The sequence below is a fragment of the Nerophis lumbriciformis genome, linkage group LG08 (genome assembly GCF_033978685.3).
Source record: "Nerophis lumbriciformis linkage group LG08, RoL_Nlum_v2.1, whole genome shotgun sequence".
NCBI lineage: Eukaryota > Metazoa > Chordata > Actinopteri > Syngnathiformes > Syngnathidae > Nerophis > Nerophis lumbriciformis.
In genome coordinates, this window is record NC_084555.2 from 31760001 (window position 1) to 31779969 (window position 19969).

Genomic DNA, 19969 nt, shown 5'->3' on the forward strand with positions numbered 1-19969 from the left:
CACAACAGAACAAATACCCAGAATCCCTTGTAGCCCTAACTCTTCCGGGCTACAAAATACAACCCCGCTACCACCAAACCCCCGCCCCCCCACGATCGAAGCAGCACTGAAGACAGACCTTAAACTCAAAGACAAACAACACACGGTTTTAACAATAAAAGTGCTGTACTGACAAGACTGCAAGTCAAAGTATTTCGTAAGATTTTAATTGCATTATTTAGAAGAAATAATACAAATCTGATATTAAAAATATTACAGTATATATATATATATATATATATATATATATATATATATATATATATATATATATATATATATATATATATATATATATATATATAGTAGTATATATATATATATATATATATATATATATATATATATATATATATATATATATATATATATATATATATTATATATATATATATATATATATATATATATATATATACATATATATATATATATATATATATATATATATATATTAGGGGTGTAACGGTATACAAAAATTTCGGTTCGGTACGTACCTCGGTTTATATTTAGCTTAGCTTTATATGTTCGTGTGGAAACTCGTTCGGTACACCTCCGAACTGAACCGAACCCCCCGTACCGAAACGGTTCAATACAAATACACGTACCGTTACACCCCTAATATATACACATATATATTAGAGATGTCCGATAATATCGGCAGGCCGATATTATCGGCCGATAAATGCTTTAAAATGTAATATCGGAAATTATTGGTATCGTTTTTTTTATTATCGGTATCGTTTTTTCTGTTTTTTTTTTTTTTATTAAATCAACATAAAAAACACAAGATACACTAACAATTAGTGCACCAACCCAAAAAGCCTCCCTCCCCCATTCACACTCATTCACACAAAAGGGTTGTTTCTTTCTGTTATTAATATTCTGGTTCCTAAATTATATATCAATATATATCAATACAGTCTGCAAGGGATACAGTCCGTAAGCACACATGATTGTGTTTGCTGCTGGTCCACTAATAGTACTAACCTTTAACAGTTAATTTTACTCATTTTCATTAATTACTAGTTTCTATGTAACTGTTTTTATATTGTTTTACTTTCTTTTTTATTCAAGAATTTTTATTTTTTTTAATTATCTTATTTTATTGTATTAATTTTTTTTTTAAATGACCTTATCTTCATCATACCTGGTTGTCCAAATTAGGCATAATAATGTGTTAAATCCACGACTGTATATATCGGTATCGGTTGATATCGGTATCGATTGATATCGGTATCGGTAATTAAAAAGTTGGACAATAATATAAGTCAATCAATCGACCGGTAAATGAAAATGAGCTCAATAACTTTGCCATCGTCGATAAATTGCTGCCTCTGTCTGTGTTTCTTTTCTTCGGTATTGTGAGGTTTAAAAGCATGAAAAGCGCTGCCTCCATACGGCAAATGAAACGGTTCTGGGGCCCAAACTTTGCCACTTTTATGTGACTGCAGGCGTGTAGTCCTTAACTGTGACATCATGTCAAGTTCACGAGGAAGCTGAGCTTGTTTCATACACGACTCCCTCAGCCGTCTGCAGTTCACACATCAGCAGCCAACTTGGCTAACATTATTAGCAGGTAACGTGACCTACGATGGCCTACGATGGACAACCCAGGCACATCTCACAATAGACAGCTCTTTATTCTCTGACCTCCCACAGTATACGAATTACAGTTCCTTCAGCTGTCAGACACTTTATACATAACTTGCTATCAACTGTGCCCATTTTAAACATCTGAGAGTAAATGCAGATGAAAATGCTGCACCATGTAAAGTTGTTTATGGGTGTGTTTACTATCTGTACTTTGTTTCCTATATTATTGCAAATACTTTCTAAATGTGCTCTTAATTCTTACTATACATACTGTTACAAGCTGTTAGGCAAAATGTGCTTTGATCAAATTCTGACAAAAAAAATTGCATTTGTGTCCAAATATTGGGGTATTTTCTTAAACAAATTTTAATTATGCAAGCAGGTAATAAACTCAACAGTTTGATTAATCTGATTTAAAAAAAATTAATTTGACAACCCTGATATATATATATATATATATATATATATATATATATATATATATATATATATATATATATATTACGAAATGGCTGGGGTGAGGGAAGTCTGGGCTTCCCTGCTTAGGCTGCTGCCCCCGCGACCCAACCTCAGATAACACTTGTGCTAGTTGAAAAATACATGAGAAGAGGACCTTTAAAAAATTATTGCATATTAATTCACAATTTCAATATTAAGGGGGAAAATGGCAATAACCTCCAGAGAACAGCCCAGACATTTGTGTTTGGTCTATTTCTTCCAGCAGTGTTACACAATGTGAAGACAAATACATTACATAATGCATCTTAACACAAAATGAGCAAAGAGAAATGAACAGGAAACAACTTTTGACCAGCCTACTTTGCATGTGATATGTACTGTATGAATTGATATGAGTGCATGTGACAACCAAACTTAAAGAGAATGTACCAAAATATTGGTATCGGGACAACCTTACACGTAAGAATATATAAACTTTTTATTGCTCAAACGACTCAATTGTCATCCTCCCGCATAACTTAGGTATGCTTCCTGATCCTCACCAAAGCGCTAAGCCTTCTGGATAATGTAGTATATTTAGCAACCCACTGGTGTGCTCACTTTCTAGTTTACATGCATGTATATATTTATCATACCTTTACAATGCTGACCTAGCAAAGAGGCAGCCTTTACATGTTGGAGATGCTAGTTAAAGTTAAAGTCCCAACCATTGTCACACACACACTAGGTGTGGTGAAATTATCCTCGACATTTGACCCATTCCGATGTTCACCCCTTGGGAAGTGAGGGGAGCAGTGAGCAACAGCGGTGGCCACGCTCGGGAATCATTTTGGTGATTTAACCCCCAATTCCAACCCTTGATGCTGTGTGCCAAGCAGGGAGGTAATGGGTCCCATTTTTATAGTCTTTCGTATGACTCGGCCGGGGTTTGAACTCACGACCTTCCAGTCTCAGGGCGGACACTCCCTGTGTGATGATTAGCTCTCATTGTCTCTCCTTTACCTAGAATAATGTGGTGTTTATTCCTGTAAGTATATTTATTCACAAGTATTGGTTATAATTAGTTAAAACAGGAGAGTCAGTTTATATTGAACTCTGAGTATATGTGCTTTTACTGCCATCAAACGTCTGCTATTAATTCTGTAGTAAAAAATAAATGAGTATAACATCAATACAGTATTTGTTTTCCATTTTCTGTTAAAACTGTGTGATTTTTTAGTATAACGTTACAAGGATCACCTAAAACATTTCATAAAATCAAAACAATGTAATGTTATTAAAACAAAATAAGCCTTGAAATATTGCAACTTTTGCTGCAACTTTCTAAAAATGCTGCCACGAATTAGGCATTTTAGGCCACAAAAATCACAAAATAAGCCCGCCAAATCCTAGAAGGACTGTCTATAGTTGTCCCTTCACACTTTTTAAGTTTTGTTTAGTTATAAACCAATACAATGTGCATTTCATTGTGTCGAAGAGCAATCACTAATAATGTTTGATTTTTTTATACTTTTTTTTTTTGTATTACATATAACAAAAAATGTGTATATTTGTTTTCATGTTTTAATACCAGAGGTTGAAGTTGGCCAAGGTTTGGCCCTGTAGAGTAAATACTAAAATTAGGGCTGTCAAGAATAATGAGTAAACTCATGTGATTAATCACAAAAGATTTCCGCAATAATCATGTTCAAACGCATACTAATCATACAATTTAGTTTTACCGTACATTCTCCTTTACCTTAACCGTGATCATGTCAGTGATCAGGTCAATGCATACATCAGTGAAAAAATGAGTAAGAAGATTCCGACTGGTGTACTCACTGGTAAATTCCACTTCAAAATAATCCCTGATTAAAGTTAAAGTTAAAGTACCAATCATTGTCACACACACACTAGGTGTGGCAAAATTACTCTCTGCATTTGACCCATCACCCTTGTTCACCCCCTGGGAGGTGAAGGGAGCAGTGAGCAGCAGCTGTGGCGGCGCCCGGGAATCATTTTGGGTGATTTAACCCCCAATTCCAACCATTGATGCTGAGTGCCAAGCAGGGAGGTAATGAGTCCCATTTTTATAGTCTTTGGTATGACTCGGCTAGGGTTTGAACTCACAACCTACCGATCTCAGGGCGGACACTCTAACCACTAGGCACTGAGTAGGTTTCTTCATGACCACAGACATCAGTGCCACCGGCCTGTAGTCATTAAGTCCTGTGATATGTGCTTTCTTGGGGACAGGGACGATGGTGGAGGTCTTGAAACAGGACGGCATTGATAGGACTTTCGCTAAACTAATACCAAGTTTTTATGCATGCATTCAAGTAAAACATTGTAAAAATGTTCCTGTATGTCATTCTGACAATATAATTATATTTGTGTCCAAATATTGGTATCTTTTTTAAGTTACTCTTGAATTATGCAAGCAAGTAATATCCTGAAATTAATCATGATTAATCAAAATTAAAAAATGTGGTTAATCTAATTAAAATGCATCATTTGACAGCACTAATAAGACACAAACAGTTTGTCTTATTCTTGAGAAGACTATGTAGGTGAGCGCTGATTCTAATTCTGTAAATTTCAATAAAACAATTTCAAGCAGCGCCCTCTTGTGGCAAGCAACCCTGTTCTACTCTATTATAAAAAAAGGTATACAAGGAAGAAACCCAGCTTGCCAATTACCTAAGCAGGCCTGATGTTTCATCCAAGAAGGATGAAAACCGCTGAGCAGGGCTCTTATCGGACAGAACAGAGCAAATAAAAAATTCACTCTGGTGTTGCTAATCAGCACTGTGCTGGCTGGCCAACACACAAAACAACCTCAACAAATGATTGACAGCAAGGGGGGCAAGGCCACATGCATGGATGAGTAAAAGGATGATGAGAGAGGGGCGGGATGGAGGTCGGACTTATAGTGCTGACAGAGGTGCGTCAGGTCTCGGAGAAAGACTGAGACACAAACACACACACACACACACACTACACCCACTATCTTAGTCTGACCACTGCACAACATGCTGCATGAATTCCATTCCGGCAGCCACGGTCAGGCCCATCACTATGCACAAGGCTCTCCGCGATAGGCGCATAATACAATGTGACATTGATGCATTGCTCCCATTATAAAGTCTTTGTTCGTATCACACTAATAATTCATAAGAGAGAAATGTAAACAGTATGCAGTGAAAAGCAGAGCGAGTAGGGATCATTTCAAGGTAAGCGCTGTATGACTGAGGATTGGAATGCTCTTGCCTTTGATATGGACTAAGAATACAAATTGAACACAATAGTGGAAATTGGTGGAAACTGTAAATATATGCTTTCATGTTGTGTTTGCTTTTATTTTCCCAGACCACATTTAAATGAGTTGCTGCTATAATGATGTGAGCAACAACACTGTTTCCAATGTAACCAGTGCTCATTATTATCCACTAATGACTGTTATTGTTCTCTGTGTGTCGTGTGTCTGTTCAGATTAGCAGATAGCAGACAGATCCTTGTTGCACATGTAGGATGACACAGAAAATACTATGTAATTTATGACATAAACTTGAATAAGTCATGAGGGTCGCACAGCTGTGCTTGTATTGCTACCAAAGGTACATATGGCACAGAGAACAAGGCAAGACTGACAATTGCTATTGTTTACATAAGTTTAAGCCTTAAGTGTAATTGGAGGGAAAACAGTATAGTGCAAAAACAAATGTCCAATGCAGAAGATGTTGATTTTCGAGATAATGTCGTGGATTACTATATTGTACATTGAATTTCAGTTCAATATATAATACATTTTTTCAAAGTGCATTTGGCTGTCTGCACATCATGGTTCAAAATGAGCAATAACATTAGTTTTATCTCAATTGCAAATACTTACCAAAATAGAATTTAACTAAAAGTAGGCCTGCAGCTATTGACTATTTTAGTAATCAAGTAATCTATGGATTAATTTGTTCGATTAATCGGGCAATCGGTTAAAACACACTTTACAACCTAATGCGTATTTTGCAGAAAAAAGTTTAAAAAAACAAAGATGTTTCTGCTTGCCATAACTTTTACTTTTATTTTTCAACAATGCATATCCTCAAAATTGAAAGTGCATTTTAAACATGTGTGCGTTAATATATAATTAAAATAATATATAAAATATAGGTTTATGTTTATTTTAAAAAAAAAACTTGTGTGCGCTCTATTGCAGCAGCTGTGGGTAAACTACTTCCGTGTATTTTAAGTTTTTACACTCATTAAAAAATTAATGGAAACATTTTTTACTAATTAATTACTCATTTTAATAAATTATTCATTGCGGTTTTATTTAAAATGCATAATGACTACCCTGGAAAAAAACAAAATAAGCTTGCTTTTACAACAAAAAAAAAGTTTTTTTTTTGTTTTGTTTTTTATTTCACAACCAATAATGTTGACTAAGAATTTCTTATTTACCAAAAAGCAACCATGACGTTCACTTGCATAAAATGTGCAAAACAGTGTTATTCAGCAAGCGTTCCAAAGTTATGCAATCAACAATAAATTCCTTAAATAGAGTTGAGACATATCTTTTACGTATAATCTTATAGCGTCCACTTGGTGAAACAGTTCAGGATACAACATTTACTTTTTAATGCTGTTATAACAGTAATGAGAGCCTGTTTAAAGCCACACAACCTGAGAAAACTGAGTCATGTCCCACAACATTTTAGAGAGTAGGGGATCAAACGGTCGTTTTTCTAAGTTGTGGGCTTCATGGCATCAATAATTAATAACTTCGTTCCTCATGGGCAACTCTGATAAACCCCTGTGTATACGGCCACAAGTTCACAAACAGCTTTGTAAAAAACACTACAAATAAAATAAAAAAGACTTTAAGTTTTTAAGACTTTGCTGCACGTCCATCACTCAACTACAACTATCTATCACTCAACTACAGACATGGTGACAGTGAGTCTGATTATTTATTATTACTTTAAAAAATAGGCTGAAATAGCATATTGTTGTTGCTAAATGTGACGGTAATTTTGCACTGCAGCTCACATACTGTAGCTATGTAAGTGATGGAAACATGTGTGCACGATGTTAATCGATTTTTTGGAGCTCCCCTACTCAAAATAGCAACAAAGTTGCAAAGCTGGCAACACTGATTCCTCCTGCTACCTTTTCCTATTTTCTGGCAGACCAGCAAAGTTGAGATGCACCAAGAGTGAATTTGATGTAGAAATGTGCGTTGCCTCACGCACATTTCTACAGGCTGTGAATACTTTGGCGACACACAGAGGTGGTGGCTCGGGCTTTGCCAACATTTGATTTCAACAACGTACAAAGATTGAGGCAAGGTTACCAAATTCACTTTTTCGCCACTTCATTTAATGCTTCATATTATTGTTTGTGAGGACATTTATTCATTTATGTAGGCAACCATTCAGGCCTCTTTTACACTGCATACTAAATGTGATTTGTTTGCCCTCAAGTGAAACAGATCAGATTTTTTTTCCAGTCTAAATGCTCCAAAGTGCTTCAAATTTGACCTTTTGGCATCAGATTCAGATTCTGATTCACATCAAGTGGTCCAATTGGAATCTGATATTTTCAAATGTGACTGCAGTCTAAACGCAATGTATTGTATGTATGTATTGTTGCATTTGAAACAATTGTATTGTTCATAATAAAGGTAATTATTGTTATTATTCATTATCAATAGTGCTACTTCTATTGGTATTTGTATTGCTCCATTTGTAGTGTAATAATGTTCATTGTCATTTCTGTATTGTTAATATTTATTTCACTAACTGCTTCTTTTCTATCACTTTTACCATCATATTTGTACATATCCTATTTGCTGATGTTGTTCTGTTGTTGTTGTTGTTATTGTTATTGTTGTGTTTGCTGTTGTATTTGTCTCTCTGTCTTATCCCCCTCTTTCCCCCTATGTCTTCCTTTTTTTCTCTTTCCATCCCCTCCTGCTCCGGCCCGGCTGCACCAAATAATAATATAAATCCATTTAATAAAGTCAAATACAAATAAGGCAACAAGAGAAGTATCCCACACTTCTCTTTTGTTAAGTAAATCTGTACAGCTGATGTGGGCATCTACATCAACTATATGATTTGCCTGAGTAGCTGGACAGGACAAAAAAAATTAAAAAAATAAAAATAAAAATAAAAATAAATAAATAAACGCAATGCGACCTGAATGTGATTTTTTTCGTCAGCCTTGGGCAAGCTACGTCACTCAAGTGCGCCGGAAAGACGCAGTCGCCAACGGAAATGGATATTTCATTACAACATCCGGCTTGGTTTTTTTATTTAAGACGACCAAATTTTCGGTGCATCACTTGTCAATAGTGTGCAAATAATAGGCTATATGTAATATATGAATATATTTTATTTATTCCGAAGAAATAGTGATTGTTGAAAGAACGGAATTGACGCCGTGGCGCATTTGCTTACATGTGAGTTGAAAAATAAAGCTACCGTAGATCCACGCTGTTTGTGTCGCCTCTACTTACTCATAAAAAGATTGCAACCTTACCAAATAAATTACACTGTATACATCCATTCATACATTATATTACTTTCATTTACTTTCACGTACAAAAACACTAATTTTTAAAGGCGTTGCGACTTTTATTTTATTTTCAAGTAGGAGCAACTTCCTCCCAGTCAGCTTCCTTTGTTTGCACTTTATCGAAGTGCACATGCAAGTGAAGTCGAGGCCACATTGGGGCCACATTGGTGCCACGTTGGTGCGTGTGTGCGTTTACAATGGAGTCTGATAACAATCACATTTTACTTGCAGTGTAAACAGTCAGCTGGAAAAAATCAGATCTAAAAAAAAATCATATTTGGGCCACTTTGGCCTGCAGTGTAAACTTAGTCTTTGCCACCTATTGCTGTCACAATGTGTTCTTGTTACTCCAGCACATCATGTGCTTGGCCAGTCGGGCTGACAGTGGCAGCAGCTGGGTGTTGCGGCATGTTAATGGCACCAGAGACGGTGGAGGAATGGCCCGACTTTGTGTCACGTACAGCTGCTACCGCAAAGAGCTCTCCTTTGTTGTAATAATAAATTGAGTAACCAAACAAGAGTCGAAGTATTTTATATCCATTGTGATAGTGCTGGCATGTTTAAATTTAAAAGATTGCAAACCAAATATTATATAATCTTCACTTGAAACTATAATTTGGCTGTGAGCAGGTTATATTGTATGAACACTTTTCGTTGTAAATTACACAAATTATATTTATATTGGGGTAATCAAAGTCACCTACCTTTTCTAAAGTTGTATGTATTATTGCAGCAACTATCTTTTCAAATGGGGAGCAGCACTACTTCAGCTATAGTCCCCTCGTCTGTTTGGCCATGCACATCCATCTTCTTCTTCACCTTCTTCCTGATGCCTGATAATTTTTTTAATATAATCCTGTGTACGGTTTTCAGAGCCCACAGCATTGTCACAGTCTCAACTGGAACCACAAGAAAGAAGCACCGCTTACTGAATTGTGATTGGGCAGAGCGTGCAGATCTCAGGCGCTTGGCTAAGTTCAATATGATTTGCGTATTAATAAGTGTGTGTGGCCTCGGCATGTCCAGTCATGCAGACATCTCTGCGATCAATTACACTTTGATTGTGTGAATGTGAGTGTGAATGTTGTCTGTCTATCTGCGACGAGGTGGCGACTTGTCCAGGGTGTACCCCGCCTACCCGCTCGAATGCAGCTGAGATAGGCTCCAGCACCCCCCGCAACTCCGAAAGGGACAAGCGGTAGAAAATGGATGGATGGATGTAACATAACAAAGAAATGTGCTTGGACTGTGATATATCTGAATTGTTTTCTTGCGTACAATGTTTTTGGGATTTGAATGCACACCAAATATAGTACAAAATCCATGCAACTCTTAATACATTAGGCCCTAGGTGCATATGAAGTAGGGGTGGAACGGTTCACAAAAGCCACTGTTTGTATCTTTTTGCGTTTTTTTCTACACCAGTTCCATATGGGATTATTACATTCAGGAATGTGAAAACGTAATCAATGGCAATAGTTTGAGTCTTTAACTGATTAATTTGCTGTCCATTAGAACTTATAAGAAGGTTTTTTTTCTTAAAACAGGTCCACCGGTGTGCTGGTTTGAGTCGTTTCCAAGCTTATAGCTTCCTCTGTAAATGCAAAATGATGTATACTGTATATCATCTCTGATGATAAGAGCGCACATACACAACACAGACAACATTGGAGACATTTTGGTGACGGTCCTGGCAAGTGGGATGGGTGAATGTGTGTGTCTGTGTGTGTGTAGGGGGAATACAAGTGTAAATGAGGTGCGGTGGATTCGCTCACTGCGCACTCCTGAAGAGAGGCAGTGAGGGGGGAAATTAAATTTGAAAGAGGGGAAAGAGTGCCAACAGGTGACACAGGCGCGCTCCAACCAAACGCACTCTGAAGTGAAGCACAGTCGAATCACTGGGCCAATTTGGATGCACTATTATGCACAACACCATCACACTGCCTGTCAGCGCACAGAGGAACAGTGTTGGCGCTCCAAATATGAATTAAACATGCGGCTTTTGTGGTGTGAATATGCTGCTGAAATGTTGGGCCAGACATAAAAAGGTGGATTTGTTTTAGGGGGCTGGCAGGGCGGACTAATATGCATTTGCACAGTCTGAGGTGCATTATGTTGGCTATTAACGTAGTTACTTAAATGTCAGTTTGCTTCAATCAAACTTGTTGCTGTTTGATGAAATTGCCCAGCTTCTAACACTAATTGTTTTCTATTGAAACAATGGAACTTATAATTTGTTGTTGTTGTTTCATCTTGTTTAACCCTTTTTGCCCTCCAGTTGTCCAGATGTGCCATCAAGTAGTGTGCACCATTGAGTGCATCCAAAACACCATGATGTCTCACTCTGAAAAAAAATAAAAATTTGCACAATCGTTCCGGCATTCCATGGATGTCCACACTGCTGACATCAGCACTGTTTCATCACAGCGCTCCCCAAAGAGTGAGGGGTTAAGGGATGGGAACAAGGGGTGAGGGTGGGTGGGGGTGGGTAATTATTTAGTAACACTCGCTCCCTTCCCATGATCGCTGTTCCCACTGATGTGCCCTAAAGCAAGACATTCAACTGCCAGCTGCAGCCAAGAATAGATGCTACAGTTTGGATAACTTGAAGGGGATGTTGTTGATGAAAAAATTCTGCAATGTGACTAACATTTTTTTTCCTCATGGAAGACAACATCAGTCGTAAAAATACAGATACTAAGAAAGGGCTTTGTCATATGAAAAAATATCAATGTTACACATTCTAGGATCAAATGAATCCTGTAATAAAAACATTTATACTTCCTTATCTCTGCATTTGTCCTGCATGTGTACTCAAATGACATGGCGTCTAGTGGAACAAATCTTCAAAATAAAAATTTTTGTACAGACCTTCCTCAACTTAATGACAGATGTGCATGCAAGTGCTGCATTCGCAGTGCAGACAGATTTTGCGAGTCACACCAACTTGAGTATTTAATCATGAACGTTGTTATGCGAATTAATTAATATTTCATGGAGGTGTTTTACTTTGCTTGAACGCAACATGCCCTCAGTCTATCCTGTTGATGGTGTATTTCTACTATAACAAATAAATAACTCTCAGGAATACTAACTTAAGGAATAGTAGGGAAGATACAGTAAGTATAGTGAATAATTGATGTGTGTACCTTTTATAAAGGCATCTTTAAATGTTATTATTCTTTTAGTTTCAGTAGACTGTAAAAAAAAATGTACCAGGCTTTCTCAGCATTGAACAGTCATTTTTCACAGTAAAATACTGTAATTAAAATACACTGTAACATCAAAAAAATTACTGTAAAAAATATATATTTCACAGCAATTAACAGTAACATACTGTAATCATAGTCCTCTGTAATATCACAACAATTTGTCCGTTAAGGGGTTTGGTAGACTATATTGCACACTCTTGTACAGTAGGTGGCGGTATGCTGTTAAAACGAGAGAGTAATTAACAATAAAGTTACAACTATAAAGTTACAGCATTTAGTTGTAACTTTATTGTAATTAACTGTAAAATCACAGCTCTGCAGTTTCGGTAGATGGCTGTAAAGATATTTCACAGCTGTAAATGTTACTTTGAAAGTAATACAGTTATTAGCCAGTAATTTGCTGTAAATTTGGAATTATTTTTTTTACAGTGTTATGTGGTGTATTTAAGCATAAACCGCATATGTAATATAAAAAAGTAAGCCAGTGCCACTTTTGCCTTTGCTTATCTTTTTCTGTTCTGTTGTTTTTCTAAATAAACCTAATTTTGGTATTGATAAGATAAGTGGCACAATATGCTGTATAATATTTCAAAACACCAAACAATAACACATTCTTACCTGGCTTCTCCCAAGGCCTTGTCCCCCATTGCCCGGACTCAAAGAATGCGGATGGTTCCTGGGCTGTCCTCCCCACCCGTGGGCCGAGGTGGCCCCATACTGGGGGCCTGCCTCTTTCCCCAGGCCCTGCTGCGTGGATGATCCGCTGTAGTCTTGGTACGCCCCGCTGTAGCCCCGCATCATGGGGCTCGGGGACGTGAGCAGCTGGTTGAGGGTCGGTGTGGCCCCTGAGGGATGCTGCTGCTGCTGTTGTTGTTGAGTTGGCCCCGGGAATCTTTGGAAACCACTGGAAGAGACCCCCAGTGTGGACTTGCTGTGGCTTGCTGAGGAGTTGCTGCTCATCATCATGCTGCCAGGTTGCCTGCACCCAGCGGGGCCCATCATGCCGTAGGCCCCGCCGCTGTACCCCGTCCGATTATAGGGCGGGTACTGATTGTACTGGCTGTTCTGGTAGCCTGCTTCATGGGAGTTGTCCATATGTGCTGATGTTATCCCCATCCCTTGCTGCTGCTGCTGCCCGCCATGTTGTTCGTAAGACCTGGCAGTGTAATAGTTGTTGTTGAACTCTGAGTTGTTGCCCAAGTGAGAGTGGTCATACCTGGTGGACATCATCCCTTCCGTGGGTTTAAGGTGGCCCTCACCTTTACCTTGCACCTGCTGCTGCTGCTCCCCTTGACCCCCCAGCAGGTTCTCTTTGCCGCCATGGCCGTTGTTGTTGCTGTGGATGATCTGACGCTGCAGATGCGGCGCGAACTGGCCGAACTGCGGCTGGGGCGTCTGCGGCTGAGGGGGGTCTCCATGTGCACCGCCCCCGACGCATTTCCGCCTATGGTTCGTGATCAGTGCCGTTTCCACGGATGACGTGTTGGCGTGGTTATTCCCATCCTTGCCGTGACCCGTAGAAGTTGAACGCACCATGCTGGTCTCCGGTCGGCGGTGATGGTCTACGTCATTCAGGGTCCCATCTCCCGCGCCCAGCATCTGTACGCTCCCTCCTCCTCCTCCGGATTTCCCCGAACTGAGCTCCGTGCTCAAGCTGCCGGATAATTTCTTATTCTTGTTGTTAGTTCTGGCGGGAGCCGATGCCACTTGCGCGGCCATGTTCACTCCAACATGTCAGCCAGCCTCGGGCAGCCTCGCGCGGACAGAACAAAACAAGGAAATGCAACAAACAAACAAACAAAAAAAAATAAAGATATTTTCACGAGCTTTAATCTAGCTGCTCTTGTGATGGCGTCAGTGGAGGCGTCAATGAAGCGTCATGTTGAAAGTTGGTCTTGCCAGGTTCAACTTTTTCTTTCCCCCTCCGCCTCTCTCCTCCATCCCGGTTGTCGGTGATGTGTATCCCAGCCTCTCCGAGCCCTTGTGGGGTGGAGAGAGAGCGAGAGAGAGCGAGAGAGAGCGAGAGAGAGAGAGAGAGAGAGAGAGAGAGAGAGAGAGAGAGAGAGAGAGAGAGAGAGAGAGAGAGAGAGAGAGAGAGACCAGCTCATCCACCTCCAGGGTTCCAGCGCGCTTCACATGGAAAATGCGGAGTGGAGTCAGCTGATCCATGTTGCTTTTTTTTCACATGATGTTTGGTTAAACTTAAAGTTACCAATGAGTGTCACGCACACACTGGGTCTGGTGAAATGTGTCCTCCGCTTTTGACCCATCCCCTTGTTCACCCCCTGGGAGGTGAGGGGAGCAGTGAGCAGCAGCGGTGGCCACGCCAGGGAATCATTTTTGGTGATTTGACCCCCAATTCCAACCCTTAATGCTGGGTGCCAAGCAGGGAGGTAATGGCTCACATTTTTATAGTCTTTGGTATGACTCGACCTACCGATCTCACTAGGCCGCTGAGCCCCTGGTTCAGGGGCAGCACGGTGACACAGGGGTTAGTGCATGTGCCTCACAATACGAAGGTCCTGAGTTCAATCCCGTGGCTCGGGGTCTTTCTGTGTGGAGTTTGCATGTTCTCCCCTTGACTGTGTGGGTTCCCTCCGGGTACTCTGGCTTCCTCCCACCTCCAAAGACATGCACCTGGGGAGAGGTTGATTGGCGACACTAAATTGGCCCTAGTGTGTTAATGTGAGTGTGAATGTTGTCTGTCTATCTGTGTTGACCCTATGATGAGGTGGCGACTTGTCCAGGGTGTACGCCGCCTTCCGCCCGAATGCAGCTGGGATAGGCTCCAGCACCCCCTCGACCTCGAAAGAGACAAGCAGTAGAAAATGGATGGGATGGATGGATGTTTGGTTCATCCTGCTTAAACGACAACCCTGCGTTGATTAAAAAACAGTAATAATTACACCTTTTTCAAAACTATTTGCTTATAAAGTCAATCTATTATTCTCAAGGATTGACTGCTGCAGGTGCATCATATTATCATGTGATAAAATAATATCCAAAGAAAAAAAAGGTCAACGTGGTCTCAAACTAACTATAATTGCACAAACATACCTTGTGTTATTTAAGTTTGACAGGAAGAGTTTTTAGCTGGTTAGTAGTGATAGGTAAATGAAGCCTCAGTGAGTGTATGGCACACTCACTACCCATATGGGAACTTGGGGTGTCCCAATACCAGCATTTTGATACCAGTACCAAAATGGATGGCTTATTAATCTATTTATTTATTTACTGTTAATATCTGTTAATATCGCTAAATTTCCCCAGGGGATCAATAAAGTACTTTCTATTCTATTCTATTCTATTCTATTCTATCTGCTTACATTGTGTTTCAACATGTTCTATCTACACTTCCGGTAAAATGTAATAAGCACCTTTTTTTTTCGGTTGTTTGAATACTTTTTATAAGTTTTGGCTGATACTACAGATTTGGGTATTGATCCAATACCAATAAGTTACAGATTCATCCATCCATCCATTTTCTACTGCTTGTCCGGATCGGGGTCGCAAAGGGTGCTGGAGCCTATCTCAGCTGCATTCGGGCGGAAGGCGGGGTACACCCTGGACAAGTCACTACCTCATCACAGGGCCAACACAGATAGACAGACAACACTCACACTCACATTCACACACTAGGGACAATTTAGTGTTGCCAATCAACCTATCCCCAGGTGCATGTCTTTGGAGGTGGGAGGAAGCCGGAGTACCCGGAGGGAACCCACGCAGTTAAGGGGAGAACATGCAAACTCCACACAGAAAGACCCCGAGCCACGGGATTGAACTCAGGACCTTCGTATTGTGAGGCACATGCACTAACCCCCTGTGCCACCGTGCTGTTACAGATTCATATAGTGGTCATATTTAAAAGTAATCCTGTGTCCAGGGACATATTTACTGAGTTTATAAAAAAGACAAAAGATTTTCTGATAATAGAAAATATTGATGTAAACATTGTAGTAACGACAAGCTACGGCTCCTGTACTTGGTCCTCTTATAATCGATATTTGTGTAGATCCACCCATTTGTTTACATTCAGGAGCGTTAGCTTGCCGTTAGCAGTTCGCTATTGTATTTTCCTACGATGTGTAATGAAGCACGTTTAGCTATTCCTCTTCCTGTAAGAAACATAGTTTAATTGTCGCAATGGTGCCAAGAATTAGTGATTTAGAAGTAGCCAAAACAGTATGTGGACGGACGTTGGCCATTGGCTTGCTATGTTTTAAGGCGCCGCTTGAAGAGAGGTGCTATAGCCCATCATTTATCGTTGATTTTAAAGATAAAATATTACCATTCTCCCTCTTCTGTCTACACACGGTTTCTACTTGCAAGTGCTGTGTGTGTGCGTCTGTTGATGATGACTCACGACATACGCCTCGGCATGCTATCGGCCGGGGTATGAAAAAAAGTACCAGTATTTCTCAAATGCAGTGTAGTACCTTTTTTAAATCATTAGTACTGCATAGGAATGATGTTTGATAAGAAATTATCGAGTTCGAGCCCATTATCGAATACTCTTATCGAACCGATTCCTTATCGATTCTCTTATCGAATCCAGATAGGTTGTTGTATATGGAAAAAAAAAACAATATTTTGTTTAACAAAAGCTCACTTTTATTTTATAAGAATAAAATAAAATAAATAAATAAAATATTGACTGTTACCTCCCTAAAAAAAAAAAAAAAAAAATATTGACTGTTGTTACCCAAAGTATATTAAGTGAGATTTTTCAGAAAAACAAATATATACAGTAACACAAAAACAACTTGTCTCTGTGATCACTATAGGTGAATAGCCAGGCCTTGAGGCGTTTTTTCCGGTCCATTATTTTTGCTGCTTGTGTGACATCACAGGAAATGACGTAGCTCAGTCTAATGACAGCTTCAGGAAATGACGTGGCTCAGTCTAATGACTGAGCTACGTCATTTCCTGTGATGTGCCACAGGGCATTTCTTGTGGGACGGGATTCATTCCCAGGGATTCGAATAAAGCTACCAACTCTGTTTCTTTACTATAGTGGCCTCGATAACGGGAACAGATTCTCAAAAAGGGATTTGAGTCCATGGAATCGGTTCTTTTCTTATCGAACGGTTCTTTTCTTATCGAACAACCGAGAGAACCGGTTTCGAACATCATCCCTAGTACCACAGTAATTAATTAGTACTGGTAAACCTACAACCCTACTAGGCATTGCACTGAAAAGTCACTACCGACCTGTTAAAAAAAGAACACGAATAGTTTTTTTGTTTTATTAAAGATCCTTATTGGCAGTGCAATAGTAGTTGCTATTTTACCTGGGGTTTAAAATTTCAAAAACACTTTGATACATGTAATCCATTAATAGACACATATTCATACATGACAATAGCACTACACAGCCCCACATTAATTACATACACTAGTAATGATAATGTCATATTACACAATAGCCATAAAAACGCGATTGTATAAGAAGAAAAAGAAAAGGCAGGATATATATTATTGTTTAAAAATTAAGGCTGTCAAAGTTAACACATTAACTCCTGAGATTATTCACCAAACATTATTGTATTAATCATGTAAAAGCGCAGATTAATCGCACAATTTATTTTGACCGCACATGCCCCTTTATCTTAGCTGCGGAAAGGCAGATCATGTTTCTTTATGGTCAGTGATCAGCTCAATGCACACTTCAAAATTCACTTCAAAAGAAACCCTCACAGTACTTTGTATAAAACTCTTAGCAAGTTTCAAACAAATAAATGATGTGCACTGAAAAAAAAAAAATAGCTGCTGTATAACATTCTGACAATAAAATTGGAAAAGCGTGAAAATCCATAAAATTATGCATGCAAGTAATTTACTGTGAATAATCCTGAATGATTAAAATGTAAAAGTTTGATTTATCTGATAAAATGTAATTGCTTGACATCACTGGTAAAAGTAAAAAGTCTTAAATCTTCTTAAAAAAGTTAATGAATTATGTCCCAAAATCAAACATTTAACAAAGTTAAACAAATATAACTGTTGTTGTTTTTATTTTAAATTAATAACTGTGCAGAACAGCCAAATAGTAAAGAGGAAAAACATTTTTACTTTACATTATTTGGTGTCATCAAAAAGATCACACACTTTGGAATTTTTCCTTTTACTTAGTTCCATTTTGATTAATGAGGGAGAAGAAAACCGAACGCGTCACGCCACTCTTCTGACTTCATTTAGTACGATCTTGTGAGCCAAAAGAAGCGCATCCTGACAAACACAGAATGCAGAGTGCCCCCCGCAACCCCAAAAGGGACAAGTGGTAGAAAATGGATGGGTGGTTTGTAAAAGTAGCTCTCAGAAGAAAAAAGGTTGAATAACTCGGATTTAACTGATACCGCTGCCAAATCAGTATATAAAATTGTACCCAAGCAGATAGATAAAAAATAAAAACCAAACAATTTTTGTTTGAAAACTATTTTATTTGTACTGACTTTTGTGGCATGCAAATTGAACCGAATATAATTTTAAATACTTCAATACTATGAATAAAATAACTATTTCAACAATAATAAATAAACCATCAGCAATGCAGAACACTATACAGTATGTGCTTGTGTTTTAATGTTGATGTTTAAAATTCCGGGGTTCATGAATGCATCTAACTGGCACTGTAATTACTGCATAATGTGAAAGTGTTACGTTGTTGTTTTTGTTAAATCAGAAATCACGCCATGGCAATATTGGTAGGAATAAGCTTCAACTCAATCAATACTCAAGTAGCTTAATCTTAGCTACCAAGATGCGTGTTTAGCTACAGATCCATCCCACACACGCAATAGAATGACAGTTGCACGGGCTGCGGCACAGAGGTTTAGCAATCAGAATGAAGCCTGAAAGTTTGCAACATCATGCTACCTCTAATTTGTGGACTGTGTTGTCGTTGGCTTAGTTTGCATAGTTTCCAGGGCTCACCACGTGGAGATCGACAACCTGGGCCCCTCGTGTTGTTGTTGTTGTCGCAAGCGCTGCTGTAGAATTTGTGTTGGAACTGAGCACTGCTGTTGGCGTAGAGTTGGCAATAATCTTTAAAAAGAGCGTCACACTGTGTGTTGAAACACTACATTACTTACAGTACAAGGCATTAGTTGCGCAATACAGTATCACCTTCAAGCACTTGTTGCAAGGGTTCTGCATTTATTTAGTACCAAAATGAGGTATGTCGGATCCGGGGCTATTACAGAACCAAGTTTTGGTACCCATCCCCTACTACCAGAAAAGCCAGACCAGAAAGATGCCCAGAAAAAATTTAAAGAAGCGGAATGAAAATGTATTATTTTCTTTGACCCCTTTTTTACACTATATTAGAGCAAATTTACACTGTTATTATAATATGAGTGTGCAACATTTCTCTCATGCAGTTGTTTTTGGTGTCTATCTGCCCGTTGTTGTTTTTTTTTTTGTATTCCTTATTTTTGGTTTATTGCAGCACTCTCCTGTTGCATTCATTCTATGGTGTTTGTGTGTTTTTAGTTCTGGTTCATTTTGTTTGCTCCTATCGGCCGCCGTTATTATCCAGGTCTGATTTTCTCTCCTACCATCAGCTGTGTCCCTTGACTCAAGCCAAGCCAGTTTTCTGCAGCTCTGACAGGAGTCGGTCACGCAACTGACAAGCTGTGTGCAATAATGTTGATTTTTGGAATAAGGATAACAATGTTACAAGCTGTCGTGTTGTGTAGAAATATTTTCCTCACAAAGAAGTCACCTTGTGATATGAGGGACATAACAGAAATAAACTTATGTATAAAAACTAGTACAGGTCACTTTGCATATTCACTTCTGACACTTTAATGCAAAAAAATATGAATGTTAAAGCAACTTTTTTTTTTTAAAGAACGCCACCCATTTCATTTCATTTATCTGAGAGTAACTTGTCTGAACTGATAATGACATTTACAAAAAAATGAGGATGAAATAAAATAAATCAACCCCGGGCTCCAGGCGAGGACCACACAAAAACCAAAGTCTCTAGAAGATCCGCTGTAACCCATCAGTGGTATTCAAACATGAATGTAAAATAGTGCTTAGCAAAGACGCCGGCTGTCTGCTGGGACTTGAATAAGCAAAGGCTCTGCTTTGATGAGATC

The 19969-nt window shown here is 38.8% G+C and overlaps 1 protein-coding gene across 3 annotated transcripts in view; it reads right to left on the bottom strand.

Annotated features, from left to right (window-relative positions):
* The window catches only part of arid1b (AT-rich interactive domain 1B), a 584854-nt gene extending 571063 nt beyond the window's left edge, over positions 1 to 13791 (bottom strand). For all 3 annotated transcript variants that reach the window (XM_061968668.2, XM_061968667.2, XM_061968666.2), the window contains exon 1: positions 12480 to 13791. In XM_061968668.2, the coding sequence (XP_061824652.2) occupies positions 12480 to 13580 (1101 nt within the window). In that variant the 5' untranslated portion in view covers positions 13581 to 13791. The remainder of the gene's footprint in view (positions 1 to 12479) is intronic.
* Positions 13792 to 19969: the final 6178 nt, after the last annotated feature.